General features: G+C 44.0%; 2 protein-coding genes and 1 non-coding gene across 3 annotated transcripts; 1 reads left to right on the forward strand and 2 right to left on the reverse strand.

The window, feature by feature from the left end:
- Positions 1-9,782: 9,782 nt before the first annotated feature.
- LOC129000876 (uncharacterized) lies at positions 9,783-10,619 on the reverse strand. Its single transcript, XM_054427940.1, has 2 exons — positions 10,176-10,619; positions 9,783-10,130 (listed from the first exon to the last, which is right to left on the reverse strand). The coding sequence occupies exons 1-2, from the start codon at positions 10,617-10,619 to the stop codon at positions 9,783-9,785; spliced, it is 792 nt and encodes a 263-aa protein (XP_054283915.1).
- Positions 10,620-11,878: 1,259 nt separating this feature from the next.
- LOC128983779 (U2 spliceosomal RNA) lies at positions 11,879-12,064 on the reverse strand. Its single transcript, XR_008489955.1, has one exon. It is a non-coding gene; the product is annotated as a U2 spliceosomal RNA (small nuclear RNA).
- A 4,639-nt stretch (positions 12,065-16,703) lies between these two features.
- On the forward strand, positions 16,704-17,657 carry LOC129000882 (uncharacterized). Its single transcript, XM_054427952.1, has one exon. It carries the CDS (start codon positions 16,704-16,706, stop codon positions 17,655-17,657), a length of 954 nt encoding a protein of 317 aa, XP_054283927.1.
- Positions 17,658-18,262: the final 605 nt, after the last annotated feature.

Raw genomic sequence — 18,262 nt, forward strand, 5'->3', positions numbered from 1 at the left:
CAGCACCCTCCGATCCTATCTGTGGTTCGCCCACAGCACTTAGCTTTAGTTAGCGTTAATTTCCTGTGGTTCGCCCACGGAAATTAGTTATAGTTATAGATAATTCCCTGTGGTTCGCCCACAGCATTTAGCTTTACTTAGCGTTAAATCCCTGTGGTTCGCCCACGGCATTTAGTTATAGTTAGCGATAAATCCCTGTGGTTCGCCCACGGAAATTAGCTGTAGTTAGCGATAATTCCCTGTGGTTCGCCCACAGCTCTTAGCAATAATAACCTATCCTTAACTGTGGTCCGCCCACAGCACTCCCCGATCCCTAACTGTGGTTCGCCCACAGCATGTGTAAATAGGTTACGAATATTTGTGTGCTTTATATGCCTAACTATATTTCAGGTGTTGCAGTATAGTAGTGACTAATACGTGTGTCTTGAATAATGTTATTTTAGGTGATTGTAGTTTTAGCGATTACTAGTGTGTGCGTGTCTTATATAACTGTGTGGTAGGTGGTGTAGGTTTAGTGCTTACATACTTGCGTGTTTTTATTTAACTGTATTGTAGGTGTTTGTGTGAAATAATCATATTTTGCAGCTTAGCTTCTTCCCGTTCCCCAAGATCGACGTATCCGTCCTAACTGTGGTTCGCCCACAGCGATCCGTCCTAACTGTGGTTCGCCCACAGCAATCCGTCCCGAACTGTGGTTCGCCCACAGCACTCCGTCCCGAACTGTGGTTCGCCCGCAGCGCACCTTTCTTTACATATAGAGAACAAATATGGCAATGATGATAACGTGGGTTCGATTGTTGGAGATTTTATATCTCATACCCTTTGTCTGAGCCATCCGTTCTCTTTTCAAAATATTAGTCCGCCCTTAAATGGTCAATTCGTTAGACATTTCGACCCCTGGAACCGCAACCCAGCGCGACTAGCTATCCGGCAACCGGGTCAAAACCGGACTCGCGTATTTTCCGAACGCCTCACCCGGAAATACGTCGTAGGTTTTGGCGCCCGCGAACAGGGACTTTTACTCGAACACAATAAAGATTAATTTTCGTAAAATTTGCAACTAAGTTGCTGGCGCCCGTTCAGAATGACAGGTGGAACGACTACCACAACCGCTGTTAAGCCCAAGACGATGATTACGAGAACAACCACCCCAACAACGATAACTCCGTCCACTAATGTTGCTGCGACCTGTAGACCGGAATTAATTACCACGACTGACGTTTTAGTAGTAACTACCTCCCAAGAATTGTTAACACCAGCCACTACAACGGCACAGGCCAGAAGTGAGCTCCTACTTCCGCTCGAATCTGATTCTAGAGTTAATTGGGTTTACAAACTGTCCAAAGATGCAATTAGACAAATTTTAAGGGACTATAACTTGTCAGACGAAGGTAAAACTGACGAATTAAGAAAACGACTTGTAACTGCTATCAGGAAAAGTCCAACTAAGGAGATGGACCCGGTAACTTTGTACAGTGATGTTCTTCGTACGAGCCCATACAAAACCACGAGCACTACTGATTCGACACTTACTACCATGGCTCAATTCATAACCCCTGTTACAACTAAACAACTAAAAACTCCATTGACCGACCCACGAGTTAGCTGGATTTTCGATTTAAATAGAGACGACTTGATTAGTGAAATGAAAAAGTACGGACTGAGAACTACCGGACATGCAGTGGATCTTAGACAAAGATTTGCGGATTATTGGTGTGACCACGCGGCTGGAGGCTTCACCACGTCTACTACATCTATCTCGCTGGACTCTTTGCATGTTCCCGCTACGACCAGTAGATTCGTGGATTATCAACCCATACATCAACAGGAGCTTGATACTACACAAGCTGACTATTTGTTAGGAGCACCAGTTTTTCAAACGAAGGAAAATACCAATGTGGTTTTTACTTTTAACAGAGGACTACCTTCAACACATGCCTATGATACTCAGCAATCAGAGGAATTAAGAATCCGGGAAATGTTAAACCTGCCACCCGCGGCTGATTTTCGTACAGTACAAGAAAAGATGTTCACAGCTCAGCCAGGAGCAGACCAGCGTGGTCCAAGGGATCCTTTGAATAATAAATTATATGAATACGGCCCTACAGCATTCCTTCCTCATAATTCGTATGGAAATAGAGAGCAGACTTTCGAATCTGTACCAGTCGACAGTAGGATGCAATTTACACGTTTACCTCAAGGAGACATTCCAGAACGTAATTTTGAACCTAGGTCAGCGTACACATTACCTGATGCTTCGACTATATTTGCTAAAAGCTATGCTCCGACGAGAAATCTAAATGCTGTAGCAGAAGTTTGCAATCAAGTACGGAAATGGAACTTGAAGTTCGATGGTGAACATCAACCAGTATTGTTTATCGAAAGACTAAATGAGTTAGCCGAATCTTATGATATACCACCGCCACTTCTGCTTAAAGCAATGCCCGAGATGTTGAAAGGAGGCGCTTTACTATGGTTCCGGAATAAAAAGGCGCAATGGGCCAATTACCAGGAATTCGTCACTAGCTTCGCTGAAAATTATTTCCCTCCAGACTACCGAAGAAAACTTACCGAAGAGATTGAGAAGAGGACCCAAGGTGAAAATGAATCGATTAGGAAGTTTGTTGTTGCCTTAACCACGCTAATTCGTAGGAGAGGAGGCTATACACAGGACGAAATACTCGACCGTCTGTTCACTAACATGCGACCAGAATACAAGTTAACAGTAAGACGTAACCACTGTCACACCGAGGACGATCTGGTAAATCTAGCCGAAGGGTATGGTATGAGAGTTATCTACGGGATAAAAGAAGTTTTCGGCCCCCGCCTAATCATGCTCAATCATTGTTTACTGAAACTGCATACAATCCACGAAATAAAGCATTTACTCCGTATAAAGTTGAGCTATCGAAACCCGGCCTTACTTTAAGGAACACAAGCCAACACAGCAAACTATCTTTCAAAATAAGGAAGTGACTCGTAGAACAAACAGTCCTACCAACAGCTCACAACAACAATCACATGTGACGTTTGCTCAAAGGACACCTCCTCCCAACATTTTCTACCCTAACAGTAGCCGACCTGTGAGACAATCTCAAGAAGAAATACGATATGTAGAAAGCTTAAGGCGTAATGAAGGAAATGGTAACAATAATGCCAACAATTCAGAGGACTACGTTTGCTGGAACTGCGATGGACGAGGACACAGATTTCGGGACTGTAGACACCCAAAAGTTATAAGGTGTTTTAATTGCAAAAGAGAGGGTGTGTTAACCACAAAATGTCCGTGTAAGGCGGGAAACTCAGATCGAGACCGGAAGGCAAGAGGTGGACCGAGTCTCGCTACAATAAAACCACCTCAATAGAGTGGGAAAATTGGCTAAACAAAGTTAAAAATTTCAATTTTAACACGTGTTCCAAAGTTAATGAATCGGAAAACAGGATTTTCATTACAGTCGAAATTCTAAACGAAAATTTTAATGCCTTGATAGATACGGGCTCAATGATCACTCTAATCGGAAATGGTGTTGCCGATTATCTTCGAGAGCATGATATAAAACCTCAGATGGTGAAAACAAATATTTGTCTGGCCGACCAATCTACACGTACCGTTGACGAAGTTTATGAATTTGAATGTTCAGTTGGAAATAAAGAAACTCGAGTCCGAGCTATAATGGTACCTAATCTGTCTGTACCCATAATACTAGGAATGGACCTAATCATTCCTCTAGAATTGATTACCGTTAACTGTAACGAATCCAGTGTTACACCTGCAACAGGAGCTACGAACATTTTAAAGTGTAATGCTGTTACACCTCTCTCCAAAGAAGAGAACGAAAAACTAGAATGTTTTCTCGATAAAGAACTTGCTCTATTTAACGAAGTTCCGGGTCGTACGAACTTAATCCAACATAGTATTAGACTAAAATCAGAATACCCCATCAAGCAGCGGTACTATCCCCGAAACCCTGCGATGCAGGCGATTATCGAGAAGGAAATCGATCAAATGCTCGCTGATGATATAATCGAACCATCAAATAGTCCATGGAGTAGTCCATTGGTAGTCGTAAAGAAACCTGGTGGTAAAGTAAGGATCTGTATTGATTTTAGAAAAGTTAATCAAGTAAGTGAACGTGACGCATATCCACTACCTCAGATTGGAGCTATTTTAGACAAACTGAGACAAGCTGAGTACATTAGTACACTTGATCTTAAGTCAGGATACTGGCAAGTTCCATTGGAAGAAAAGAGTCGTCCTATAACGGCATTTACGATCCCAGGAAGAGGTCTCTTTCAGTTCAAAGTTTTACCTTTTGGACTTCACTCGGCTCCCGCTACATTTCAACGCCTACTAGACCAAATCATTGGTCCTGAATTTGAGCCTCATGCTTTCGCTTATTTAGATGACCTGGTGTTGGTGTCTAAAACCTTCTCGGAACATTTAACACTATTGAGTAAGGTTTTCAAGAAACTCAGGGATGCAGGACTTATTTTGAATGAAGAAAAAAGTAAGTTTTGTCGAAAGGAATTGAAATACCTTGGACACGTAATTAACGAGCAAGGTATCCAAACCGATCCTGAAAAGGTAAAATCCATTACAGAGTTTCCTACACCTAAATGTCCGAAAGATGTAAGAAGTTTCATCGGATTGTCCTCATGGTACCGTCGCTTTGTTGAAAACTTTGCTAAGATATCAGCCCCTCTAACGAAACTTACAAAGGAAAATGTACGATGGGAATGGGGTTCCGACCAGGAGACTGCTTTTGCTACACTGAAAGAAAAACTGACAAAAACACCAGTTCTTTCATGCCCGGATTTCAACCAAACGTTTGTTATTCAAGTAGATGCCTCAAATCATGGCTTAGGAGCTTCTCTGACACAAAACTCTGGGAAAAACGAAAAAGTTATAGCCTACGCCAGTCGATTACTCTCAGATAATGAGAAAAAGTTCACTACAACTGAAAAAGAGTGTTTGAGCTTAGTATGGGCAGTAAAGAAATTCAAGCCTTACATCGAAGGGTATAAGTTCATAGCAATAACAGACCATCAAGCCTTGAAATGGCTAATGAACCTCGAAAAACCTTCAGGAAGATTAGCGCGATGGGTTCTTGAGCTGCAACAGTATGACTTTACAGTGCAGTATAGAAAAGGAGCACTAAACAAAGTAGCGGATGCATTGTCGAGACACCCAGTGAATGAAAGCGAACAATGTAAGAACCTCCGCACTTGTGTGGTAGAAAAAGGAGAACAAATCGAGGAGGATCCACAGCCCAACGATTGGTACAGCAAAATGTTCCAATCTGTTACGAAAAATCCTTCAAGACATAAGAACTACACGATCCGTGACGGGAAACTTTACAGAAAATTCCGCTTGAAGAATGGTGATCTAGATCGAACAAAACAGTGGAAATTGTGTATTGCTGATGATCAAATACGCCAAGTCCTAAGAGAATGTCACGACCAACCCACTGCGGGACATTTAGGATGCAACAAAACGATCCAAAGGATAGCTCAAAGCTATTTCTGGCCTGGATTACGTATGGATACGATTAAGTATGTTAGAAGTTGTGAAAGCTGTCAACGCTATAAAGTTGAGCAACGTAAGGCAATTGGCAAAATGTATTTCAGGTAAATTAGCCCCCAAATTCGATGGACCATTCATTATTCACGCCGCTGAGGGTGCGAACATATTTGTGTTACGTGACAACCAACGAAGAATCGTAGGAAGGGCCCACGCAAAGGACTTGAAACCTTATTCCCAAGGCTTAAGGCAACCCTAATAAGACCTGATTCCAAACATGTCGTTATGATAAATCTTTTCTTATTGTCAAAGCTACAACTTCTTCGCCTTGTTTAGGTTTGATCCTATTATCAGATAAGTGACGTATTCGTGTACCCATGAGTAAGAAAGATCTCTTTTCTTTTTCATGTTTTCTTTTGTTTCTTAAAGGTAGGGGAGGGTGTAACATGTTAAATTTCGCCATGATATTTTTTGTATAAGGAGCCGATTTAGCACCAATGCAATGTCACAAATGTAAATTTGTAAATCCCGCCAACGTTTGAGTCGGCGGCTTCCATTCGCACAGCGCCGGGCGCTCTGCGCATGCCCAACTGGACCTGCGCACAAGCGTCGTCCCCGGCCGTTGCACCACACGCAGCTCCTCGAGACAGTGGAGGCCAGGACACGAGAGAGAGCAGACTTCACGTTACCTGACAGTCGAGTCAGGGAGTCGACCATATCCACTACGGGGGCACGAGACAGACGACTGTCAACCACGCACGGGTCTCCGAGGACCAATTACGACGACTCTGTATAAGGTAGTCATCACCTTGCTTTGAAATAGACATTTGTCGTACCGTTCGTTCAAGTCTAGTACAAGATAAAGTTTCATTGTGTATTCTGTTAAAGTCAGCTTAACGTAAAACTTACTTGCGCTAATTGTTCAGTATATTTAGCATTGATCGCATTGCAGACATACATTGACATTTTGTCACTCACATAATTCGATACGTTTACTTGTAATTATTTATTGAGCTTGATTAAACAATAATTACATTCAAAGGAATTTACCGTATCTCTCATCCTCACACATACGAGGAAACCATTTAGCTGTTGTAGTCATATTTACTGTGTGTTGTGTGTTTTGTGGTTTTAAATTATTAACTAAACGATTATAATCGAAGATATCTAACGGTTTGTGTGACGAATTATCTGTAGTTTAAACACGTAAATACTGTGTGACATCAAGACGTGTGATCTAATGGAATAATCGAGATACTAGCTTATTTGTGTGATCTGTGTAAATATCTGTGTAAACCATCCTTAACTGTGGTTCGCCCGCAGCATCCCCCGATCCTACCTGTGGTTCGCCCACAGCAATTAGCTTTAACTAGCGATAATTCCCTGTGGTTCGCCCACAGCACTTAGCTATAGTTAGCTTTAATCTCTGTGGTTCGCCCACGGCAATTAGCTTTAGTTAGCTTTAGTTCCCTGTGGTTCGCCCACAGCATTTAGTCGTAGTCAGCGATAATCCCCTGTGGTTCGCCCACAGCAATTAGCTTTAGCTAGCGATAATACCCTGTGGTTCGCCCACAGCACTTAGCTTTAGCTAGCGATTATTCCCTGTGGTTCGCCCACAGCACTTAGCTGTAATTAACGATAATCCCCTGTGGTTCGCCCACAGCAATTAACTTTAGTTAGCGATAATTCCCTGTGGTTCGCCCACAGCAATTAGTTATAGTTAGTGATAATTACCTTTCCCTGTGGTTCGCCCGCAGCACCCTCCGATCCTATCTGTGGTTCGCCCACAGCACTTAGCTTTAGTTAGCGTTAATTTCCTGTGGTTCGCCCACGGAAATTAGTTATAGTTATCGATAATTCCCTGTGGTTCGCCCACAGCATTTAGCTTTACTTAGCGTTAAATCCCTGTGGTTCGCCCACGGCATTTAGTTATAGTTAGCGATAAATCCCTGTGGTTCGCCCACGGAAATTAGCTGTAGTTAGCGATAATTCCCTGTGGTTCGCCCACAGCTCTTAGCAATAATAACCTATCCTTAACTGTGGTCCGCCCACAGCACTCCCCGATCCCTAACTGTGGTTCGCCCACAGCATGTGTAAATAGGTTACGAATATTTGTGTGCTTTATATGCCTAACTATATTTCAGGTGTTGCAGTATAGTAGTGACTAATACGTGTGTCTTGAATAATGTTATTTTAGGTGATTGTAGTTTTAGCGATTACTAGTGTGTGCGTGTCTTATATAACTGTGTGGTAGGTGGTGTAGGTTTAGTGCTTACATACTTGCGTGTTTTTATTTAACTGTATTGTAGGTGTTTGTGTGAAATAATCATATTTTGCAGCTTAGCTTCTTCCCGTTCCCCAAGATCGACGTATCCGTCCTAACTGTGGTTCGCCCACAGCGATCCGTCCTAACTGTGGTTCGCCCACAGCAATCCGTCCCGAACTGTGGTTCGCCCGCAGCGCACCTTTCTTTACATATAGAGAACAAATATGGCAATGATGATAACGTGGGTTCGATTGTTGGAGATTTTATATCTCATACCCTTTGTCTGAGCCATCCGTTCTCTTTTCAAAATATTAGTCCGCCCTTAAATGGTCAATTCGTTAGACATTTCGACCCCTGGAACCGCAACCCAGCGCGACTAGCTATCCGGCAACCGGGTCAAAACCGGGCTCGCGTATTTTCCGAACGCCTCACCCGGAAATACGTCGTAAGGTCTTTCACCACAGGGTCAGTACACTTGACCATGCGGAAGGCATGGGCCACGAAGGATATGTCAACTAGGTCTGCCAGAGGGAACAATCCGGCCCCTCCCTCTGCCACACCCAGATATACCACCTCAGCACTTGCTCGCTGTGGAAGGTAGAGCCACTTCTTCACCATTCTCTTTACATCATTGTCAAGTTTCTTCAGTGGGGTCTTGGCTACCCTGGCTCCTCTCATGATGAAGTCTAGCCGAGGGAGTATAAACATCCTCACGGCTTCCAACTTCTGCCAAGGTGCCAGAAGAATCTCATCAATCTTCTTTACATCTTCGGCCATTCTGGCAATGTCACGTTCTGGTGTCTGGTCTACTTTGAAGCCTGTTGGCACCCCAAGATGACGGTACTCCTCGCCCTCTTTCAGACACACCATAGGAGCACCGCCGATCTCGTACTCGGTCGCCAGGACTCGTCTGCGGTTGCGGCAGTCCACCTCGAGGCTTGCGCACTTCCTGGGGTTAAACCTTAGGCCCGCCCAGGCAGCGACATCCTCCGCCGTCCTCAGGAGCCTGCGCTACACTTTGATCTTGGCCAATAGGCCGAGAAGCGATACTTGACCGAGGATTTTCAAAATTCCCCGCAACCACCCCCGTTGGTGTGAGTTTTTCACGGAATCGTGGGGCCTTCGGACACCGTCGGCGGCAAACCGGAGTAGAAAATACTGAAAAAAGAGCTTCCAACTGCGACAGGACGAGAGAATAACAAGAATTATTTCCTTACTATGTGTACGTGAGTGTGTTGTTGATCGACTTATTTCAACGTCTGCGAACGCGTACGAGAACCGACTCGGGCCCCGAACAGTCCAGGTGCTAATGCCAGTTCTGTCCACGCTGTCCACGCCGGTTATAGCGCTAGCGTCGCGAGACTAGGTCCACGTCAGAGGGTTCGTTCGTCGTCGGTCTCCCCAGCCTAGCCGACACTTCCTCAGGGGTTATCTCACCCACCAGGTCTTGGTCTTCGTCACATGGCTCGTGAGGAGTCATGGTGTCACGAACAACCTGGGGAGTTGGCCCGACTCGAAAGTCACCCGCCGAGAAAACCTTTCTGAAATGGTCCTCCACCACTGCGTCATCCACGGTACAGAATCGACTGTCACCACCCAGAATCTGATTGACCGCCTTTTTCTTGTTGCGACGGAACAGCCTCTGGTTGGCGGCAGCTTCGATTGGATCGAACCCACCCCGGGCTGCCTGGTCCCGACCAGGGCCAAGGCCATGCCCACGAGCACGGGCTCCAGGTCGCTGAGCGCCCCGGCCCCGCCCGCGGCCATGACCACGGCCCCGACCAGTCCCATCTGCCACCCGAGGGGGGCCATTTTCCCTTCTCTTGGGAGCTGCCTCGAGAATCCACGACCCGCTCGAAAGCCTCACAAGTGCCTCCACCACTTCCCTCAGCCAGTGACCCTGGCGGCCATTCGGCGGCGCGGGAGGGGGCGGACCCCCAAGCTCATCTCTGCCCCCATCAGTGGTATTTACAATGTCTAAATCTAATGCCCCCCCTATCTGAGCCCCCCATTATTGCTAGTGACACTCACAATCGAAGCGTTGCGTCTGCGACGTCTCCGCACCCGTAGACTCTCGTTCAGGACCACGTCCCAGGCGTCGCCGTCCCCACGTGCTGCAGCAGCCGTCAGCCGGGCCAGGGTCGCATCGAGGTCCACCTCGTCCCGCCGCTCGGCCTGGAGCCTAGGCACTGGTGTCGAGGCAGCAGGTCCCACAGCCACGGATGTCTCCAGTACGGCCCTTGAAGCGTCGATGTCAAGCTCCATCTCAGCACGCAGGTCAGCAACCTCCTCCGTGAAGTCCAGCAGGTCCCGGACGTGGTCCCCAATCGCAGCAGCCTCCACCTGGTCGTCCATCTCTTGGTGGTCACCAACAGCAGCAGCCTCCACTTGGTCGCCCATCACTTCGTGATCCTCCACAGCCGCAGCCTCCCCCTGGTCGTCAACCTCCTCCTCATGGTGCAGACGTCTGGCTCCACGGGCAGGCGCTGGCGATCCACGTGGCGGAGTTGGCACGTCGGAAGTGTCACTTGCCTCGCTGCTACTGTCTCGCTGCTGTCGTCGTCTTCCTCTTCTTTTATGCACTGCAGGGAGAGCCACGTGCTGACGAGCATGGTTTAGTGCTGTTCTTAGCATTTGGCTCTGCTCGCCACAGACCCGACACTGGTATTTGGGTTTTTTTCTATGGATGCGCCACAGGTGCTGCTCCAACTTCTTACGGGACTCATATACACCCTGCTTCCTATTATTGGGTACCCAAAAACAGTCCTCACACCTAAGGGGGCCTTCATTCTCGTCCAAAGGGAAGGGCACTAAATAATATACTATGTCCATGTTCGTAATAAATAAATAAATAAATAACGTGCAATAAATACTATAGGATAAATAACGATGAATAAATATCTCTCCAGTCCAATAGTAAAAATGTCAACGAACAAATATATGTAGATTAAATAAATACTATAGAATAAATAGTCAGATGATAAAATGTAATAAATAAATAACTTTCGTCAATAAATAAAATTTACAACGTAGTCCAGTTTAGTAGAATAAATTAAAATAGTTTGCAAGAAACATGTTTCGACAAACCAGTCCATTCCTGCAGCCAGTTCACGTGGTCACGACGATCACCTGGCTCCATCGTCGACGTCGGCCCGGGAACTACACTCGCCACTAGGGTCCGACACACATGTCACTTCACTGGTCCCACGTTTGTCACGTCCACGTCAGTAGTGCTCCTCGTGGCGGTCAGCGACGTTGGCACCACGCGCACTCGAGCTCACTCACACGTGTAGCACACGGTGTAGAACGTTCGTGGCACGGCACTGAACACGCGTGACACACACAACTGCATTCAAAAAAGACATTGGCTACACTTTGATCTTAGCCAAAAGGCCGAGAAGCGATACTTGACCGAGGATTTTCAAAATTCTCCGCCACTTTGCAACCACCCCCGTTGGTGTGAGTTTTTCACGGAATCGCGGGGCCTTCGGACACCGTCGGCGGCAAACCGGAGTAGAAAATTCTGAAAAAAGGGCTTCCAACTGTGACAGGACGAGAGAATAACAACAATTGTTTCCGTACTATGTGTACGTGAGTGTGTTGTTGATCGACTTATTTCAACACTCTCGTCTGCGAACGCGTACGAGAACCGACTCGGGCCCCGAACAGTCCGGGTGCTAATGCCAGTTCTGTCCACGCTGTCCACGCCGCTTATAGCGCTAGCGTCGCGAGACTAGGTCCACGTCAGAGGGTTCGTTCGTCGTCGGTCTCGTCGCTGGCTCCCGCTATCCGGCAGTCGCGTCACCGATAATAACGAGATAGTGTAAAAATCTGTAACACGTCGAATCGCCGTTCTTTTTAACGACTGCTATCGTGTCCGTCGTGCACAGGTCGAATATGTTAACGGGAGAATCGCGTTTGTCGCGTCCGCCTCTCGGTCTGACTGAACTATGCACTTTGCGAGAACTACCCAACTCTTCTCCTATTGGTCGAATCAAACAAAACAGGCCACGCCCACTTTTCTACAATGTAAAACGACATATTGTGTTTAATACCGTCAGTTTACCGATCGGGCTATATAATTCTATCTCGATCAAAGGAAATCCCGACGGTACTGCAATGCCGGGTCAACCCGTGACAGAGGTGGAGCAAGCTCCTAGCACTCCGTCGATATCCAAAAATCAGTTTAACAAACTGGTCCCTCGATGAGGGACGTATCAGATGTTAAGCTGATAAGAACAGATTGACAACTTTTTATTAAAATATTTAAATAATATACAATTCAACCCTTTACATTTCATGCAATTCAAAGGTAATATCTTCATGCAATATAAGTCCACATGCTCATTATGAGCTTCATTTTTTTTAAACTTTACATGCAAAATACAAATGCTGTTCGATGATGCAGTCCACCTTAAATCCTTGGTTGACAAACTTATCACTGTCACTGCTTAACTATTCAAAAAACTTAAAACTACCTAACTAATGGCAACCTAACAATAAAATTTGAACGCATGGCCCAGGCTTGCTGCACTTTGGAACGCCACTCCACATTTAACTAATAGATATATTCAAAAAATGATTACAATTTTGGAAATTAAATTTCCCTAACTAAAACTAGTACAAATAAATATCTAGGAAAGGTGCAGCAAGCCACTTATAAATTAAATAACAATGATAAAAATTTGTTAAATTTAACAATGCACAAAAATAAATTATGAAACCTTGAACTTCACTCCACTTTTTTTTCTTTTTTTTTCACATAACACTTCACAACATGATCACAATATCAAATCATAAACAATTTTTTTCCTATTTAAACAACAAAGGGCCATGCGTTCGATACCACTGATGGGGGTTCCCTACCATTGCCGATGGCCTGTGATATGAGTCACGTAGATGTTTCGTGACCACATGATCACATCAGAGACCATCTGGCGTCTAATGGCCTGGGCACAGCGCGAGGAGATGTTCAACAGTTTTAACACTCGCTCGTTCGCCATGTCCCAGGATCCCAAGGAACCCACGATGAACCCATCCAGGGTGACAGAGTATCCCTTGAGGCGAAGTTCATCAGCTAGCTGACGGTATTTCTCAATTTTTTAGTCTTCTCGCGTCAGCTAGCGCCCCGTACCTGTTTTCGAACGGGATAGCCACATCCACCAAGTGGATGCGCTTTTCCCGCTCGTTCGTGACGACCAGGTCGGGCCTCAAGGTACTCTCGACACCGGGAACGGTCAGGTCAACCCTGGTGGTTCCGGTCCTTTCCGGGATTGATTCGGCTAAGCGATGGAGTACTGCATCATGGCGCTTTCTCCAGCCCTCACTGGTCGGCTGGCAGTGGTTTAGCACATGAGGCAGAGTTTCTGCCTGCTCACCACCGCGCCTGGGAGAGGGACGGTGCCGAGGCGAGCCTTGAAAATGAAACGCCAATCGGCAAATCGAGTGAACTTGCCGGATGGTCTTCAAAAGTTCCAAAATCGGAAGATCCAAAGAATATATTGCCGATCGGAAGTTCCAAAATCGAAAGATCCAACGTTTATATTGCCGATCGGATGTTCCAAAATCGGAAGTTCCAAAGGTTATTTAGCGGGTCGGAAGATCCAAAATCAAAAGATCCAAAGAAAATATTGCCGATCGGAAGTTCCAAAATCGTAAGATCCAAAAGTACAGTCATAACTAGAAGTACAAATTTATTTCTTAAAGTAAACTTATGAAATAGGCTGTCCTTTTCACTTTGGATCTTGCGATCGTATGTCGGGTCGGAATTTCCAAAACGCTACTAGCATTGAGTATAAACCTGTTCCATCAAACAGTAGACAGACTGTAGCAATCTACAAAGATAACGAAGCGGACAGTATTCGCAAAACTAGGAATAAAACCAGTTCCGGCTTCCCCCCTCACCTCTCTCCACTATCAGCTGACGGCAACAATGACTCGCAAACCGTCTGCACCGCAAATAGTAACAATGAATTGTTTACTACACTTTTGGGCACTGCGCTCGTGAAACTGACTTCTACTGAAGGAAACACAATGGTTGTTAGAGCACTTGTGGACAGTGCTTCCACTTGTACATTTATTAACACGGACATTGTGAATAAATTGCAGCTAAAGCTAAAGCATTCTAAACAATCCTGCCAAGTAAATGGTATTTCCGCTACTCCTGTTAGCACAAAAGGTGTAACAAATGTAAATATTCTCACGCTTGATAACAAACAAGTTTCTACTAACCATCCAGTGTTAGTTTTGAGTAAGATAACCTCAGACATGCCTTCAGCACTTATTAACGACAATGTTATTAAAAGTGTGGCTAATTTCAAACTCGCTGACCCTCACTTCTATAAGAGCGGTCCTATTCAAATGCTCATTGGAGCTGACCTTTTCATGGAAATAATAAAGCCGAATAAATATAGCTTAGGTGAGAACATGCCTCATGCTCTGGACACTGAATTTGGTTTTATTGTTATCGGCAAAACTCCTGTATCCACGGACTGTAAAAACACGCTAGCTGTTAATCACATTATACTTCATTGCCTGCAAGAGGATAATTTAAGTAAACTGATTTCTAATTTTTGGTCTTTGGAACAGCCTCCCGCACCCTCTAAACTCACAGAGGAAGATATTAAATGTGAACAACACTTTTCTGAAACTTACTGCCGCAACCCTGAGACAGGAAAATATTCTGTCAAACTTCCGTTCAAGGAAAATCCCGCAAAGTTAGGGGACTCATCTTTCAATGCTAAAAGGCGTTTTTTATCGCTTGAGCGTAAACTTAATACTCAACCTGAGTTTAAGCAATTGTATTCTGATTTTATGAGTGATTATGATAGTACAGGCCACATGTCATTGTTTACAGATTCTATTCCTGACAAGCCGCATTATTTTTTACCGCACCACGGTGTTTTTAAAGCTTCCAGTTCCAGTACTCGCTTAAGAGTGGTTTTTGATGCAAGTGCAAAAACAACGACTGGTTTATCACTTAATGACATTATTCATGTAGGCCCAAAACTGCATAATGACATAGCTACAATTATAACGAATTTCAGGCGTTATAAATATGTATTCACTACTGATGTAAAACAGATGTTTCGTTCAATCGAACTCGACAAGGACGACCGCCGTTATCAGTTTATCTATTGGAGAGACGATCCACAAAAGAAGCTTTCTATTTATCAGCTAAATACTGTCACCTACGGTATGTCAAGTAGTCCCTACTTAGCTAATAGGGTAATTTTACAATTAACTCAAGATGAGGAAGTTAATTTCCCTGCCTCTTCTCAGGTTTTAAGGAATCACATTTATGTAGATGACGTCGCCCTCGGCGCTGACACAATAGAAGATGCCTTGCTCCTTCAAAATGATATAAAATCAATTCTCGCTAAAGGTGGTTTTCAATTACGAAAATGGACAGCAAATCATGATGCTCTACTCAAGGACATTCCAAGCGAGTTTCATGAAAAACCTGTAGTTTTTCGCACCCCAGACCAACCACTGATTAGCATCTTAGGATTACAGTGGATTTCAAGCTCTGATTGTTTTACTTATAAAATAAATATTTCTCAATCTGAAACGTATACAAAACGAATTGTGTTATCTGACATTGCGAAGATATTTGACCCGTGCGGATTCTTATCTCCTGTGGTGATATGGGCAAAAATATTTATCCAAACATTGTGGACAAGAGGACTTCAATGGGACACCCCCCTCCCCTCCGACCTATTGCGGCAATGGAAGTTGTTTACAGAACAGTTATATTTACTTGAAAATATAATGTTGCCTCGACATTTTAGAATGTCCAATTCAAGTGACATACAATTGCACGGGTTTTGCGATGCCAGTGAGCTTGCTTTCTCAGCCTGTGTTTATTTACGTGTTACTGACTCCGACCATAACACGTATATTTCACTAATTGTCGCCAAAACCAGAGTAGCACCTCTTAAGCGTATTTCTCTTCCCAGACTCGAATTGTGCGGGGCGCATTTACTCGCCCAATTAATGCATTTTTGTTCAAATAATTTCTTATCCAAACAAGTGCCACTTACTTCCATTCACGCCTGGACGGATTCTACTGTAACTTTAAATTGGATTTGTACCCAACCATACAAGTTAAAAACGTATGTAGCCAATAGAGTATCTCAAATACAAGAATGGATTCCCGCTACAGCTTGGTCACACGTCTCATCTAACCAGAACCCAGCTGATTGTGCTTCTCGCGGAATATTTCCGCAGGATATTATTTCTCACAAACTCTGGTGGTCAGGACCGCAATGGCTCTTATCAGATCAAGATAACTGGCCTACAACTCTGAATAAAGAAATCGATCCCTCAGAAATTCCTGAGCTCAAAATAACACATAACAATACACTTGTTACTTCCTTACATTGTAAACTTGTCCAAGATTTTTTGTCTAAATATTCCTCCTGGAGTAAACTTGTGCGTGTAATCGCCTTTGTTCTTCGCTTTATACACAATGCACGACATCCAGCTTCCAAACTAAGCGAAAATCTGTCTTCATATGAGCTTCAAAATTCTGTAATTAAAATATGCAGAATAGTTCAAATCAATGATCTTAACTCTGAAATAGAAAGTTTAAAGAACAATAAAATGTGTTCTAATAAACTGAAACATCTCTCGCCTTTCTTAGATGAAAGTGATTTGATAAGAGTGGGAGGTAGGCTTAAAAACGCAAAATTAAGCTATAACGCCAAACACCCGATTCTACTTCCTAAATCTCATAAGATTTCTTCATTGATAGTGGATTATTTTCACTTAAAATACCTACACGCTGGACCTCAGCTTCTTCAGTCACTCATCTCTCAACACTACTGGATATTAGCAGCTAGGAGTTTAATTCGTTCTCGAGTACATAAATGCCTAATTTGCTTCCGCCACAAGCCGAGAACTATTTGTCCTCTCATGGGAAACCTACCTGAAGCCCGAGTTAACCCTTCGTTTTGCTTCAAAACATCTGGATTAGACTTCGCGGGACCGTTTGAAGTAAAAATTCACACCTTACGAAGAGCCCAGATTGTAAAATGCTACATATGTTTATTTGTATGCTTCGCCACTAAGGCAATTCATATCGAGGTAGTCTCAGATTTATCTACGGATACATTCATCGCTGCGCTCACACGCTTTATCTCTAGAAGAGGCGTACCAAGTGATTTGTACCTTGATAACGCTACAAACTTCGTAGGAGCTTCCAATCATCTCAACAAAGTTATAAAAACTTTAATTCAAAATGAATCGACTAAGAGCAAGTTACACGACCTGTCTTCTGAGTATTCTATAAAATTTCATTTTATTCCCCCTTCAGCCCCGCATCAAGGTGGTATTTGGGAGAGTGGTGTGAAGAGTATGAAAACACACCTAAAAAAGGTTATTGGTAACAGAATATTAACACAGGAAGAATTTCAAACTGTGTGTACTCGCATCGAAGCGATACTTAACTCGAGGCCGCTTTGTCCCTTATCAACCGACCCATCTGAGATAGAGGTGTTGACACCTGGGCACTTCCTTATCGGCCGACCAATGGTTGCTCTGCCGGAATTAAATTATGAAGAATTGCCTTTAAACCGTCTGAAAAGGTGGCAAGCAGTGCAATCTATTACTCAGCAGCTCTGGAAGCGGTGGAAAATAGAATATCTGCACACTCTTCAGCAAAGAGCTAAATGGGTTACTCATCACCCCAACCTCGAAATCAACGATTTGGTGTTACTCCACGGCAACTCACCTCCTCAGTCTTGGCCGCTAGGAAGGATAATCGCTACTCATCCCGGCACTGACGGTGTGACTAGAGTCGTCACTGTGCGGACCAGCAATGGAGTCTTCAAACGTCCGGTTGTAAAGGTGTCACCTTTACCCAAATGAAGAACAGATTTCTCAAGATCATTTTTATCTCGTTTCAAGAAGTGATTTAAGTTTATTTTTGACAGTTTTAAATTTTGTTTGTAATCAAATTGGAGCTTTAACAAACTTTAACTCATTTTTTTTTTGCGAATCTCTGTGCGATTCACGGGGCCCGGTATGGTCAGTATTCGACATGTTCACCTGTTTCCAGACATGCACTTTGTCGAGCAGTTTTGTGATAACACGGCCTCACGTGATTGGTCAGATTTTCAAATATTGAAGAGTGGGAGAGACGCTATGATATTTGTAACGACAAAATCCAGTTCCGCTTATGTCTTCACCGTGGTAACTACCGTGTACTCGCGGTTAATATTGCATTACGCATTTCTTGCACGTGGTCTCTTTACCAGTGTTTTATAATTTACCCTCGTTCTCGCTTTATGCAGCGTCCGTCTGACAAAGTGTTATTTCATCCAGTTCACCGCATAATTCTCAATTTAAATACATCAAGACGCCAGTTTTTATAAGCTATTTCTCACTTTTCATGTTAAATTTCATGTTATTTCAAGAAACATCAAGCTCCAGTTTAAAGTCTTAAATCATTTTTACTTTGCATTTTAATTTGC

Source organism: Macrosteles quadrilineatus, unplaced genomic scaffold, assembly GCF_028750875.1.
Source record: "Macrosteles quadrilineatus isolate MER2022 unplaced genomic scaffold, UCM_ALF_1.0 Scaffold_1__1_contigs__length_201487025, whole genome shotgun sequence".
Classification (NCBI taxonomy): Eukaryota; Metazoa; Arthropoda; class Insecta; order Hemiptera; family Cicadellidae; genus Macrosteles; species Macrosteles quadrilineatus.

Bases quoted from the DNA above. Each gene is read 5' to 3' on its own strand.
- LOC129000882 (XM_054427952.1), top strand. From the start codon at position 16,704: ATGGGAAACCTACCTGAAGCCCGAGTTAACCCTTCGTTTTGCTTCAAA.
- LOC129000876 (XM_054427940.1), bottom strand. From the start codon at position 10,619: ATGGACATAGTATATTATTTAGTGCCCTTCCCTTTGGACGAGAATGAA. The intron at 10,131-10,175 runs GTGGAGGCTGCT...ATGGACGACCAG, and splicing joins ACGAAGTGATGGGCGACCAA to GTGGAGGCTGCTGCGATTGG.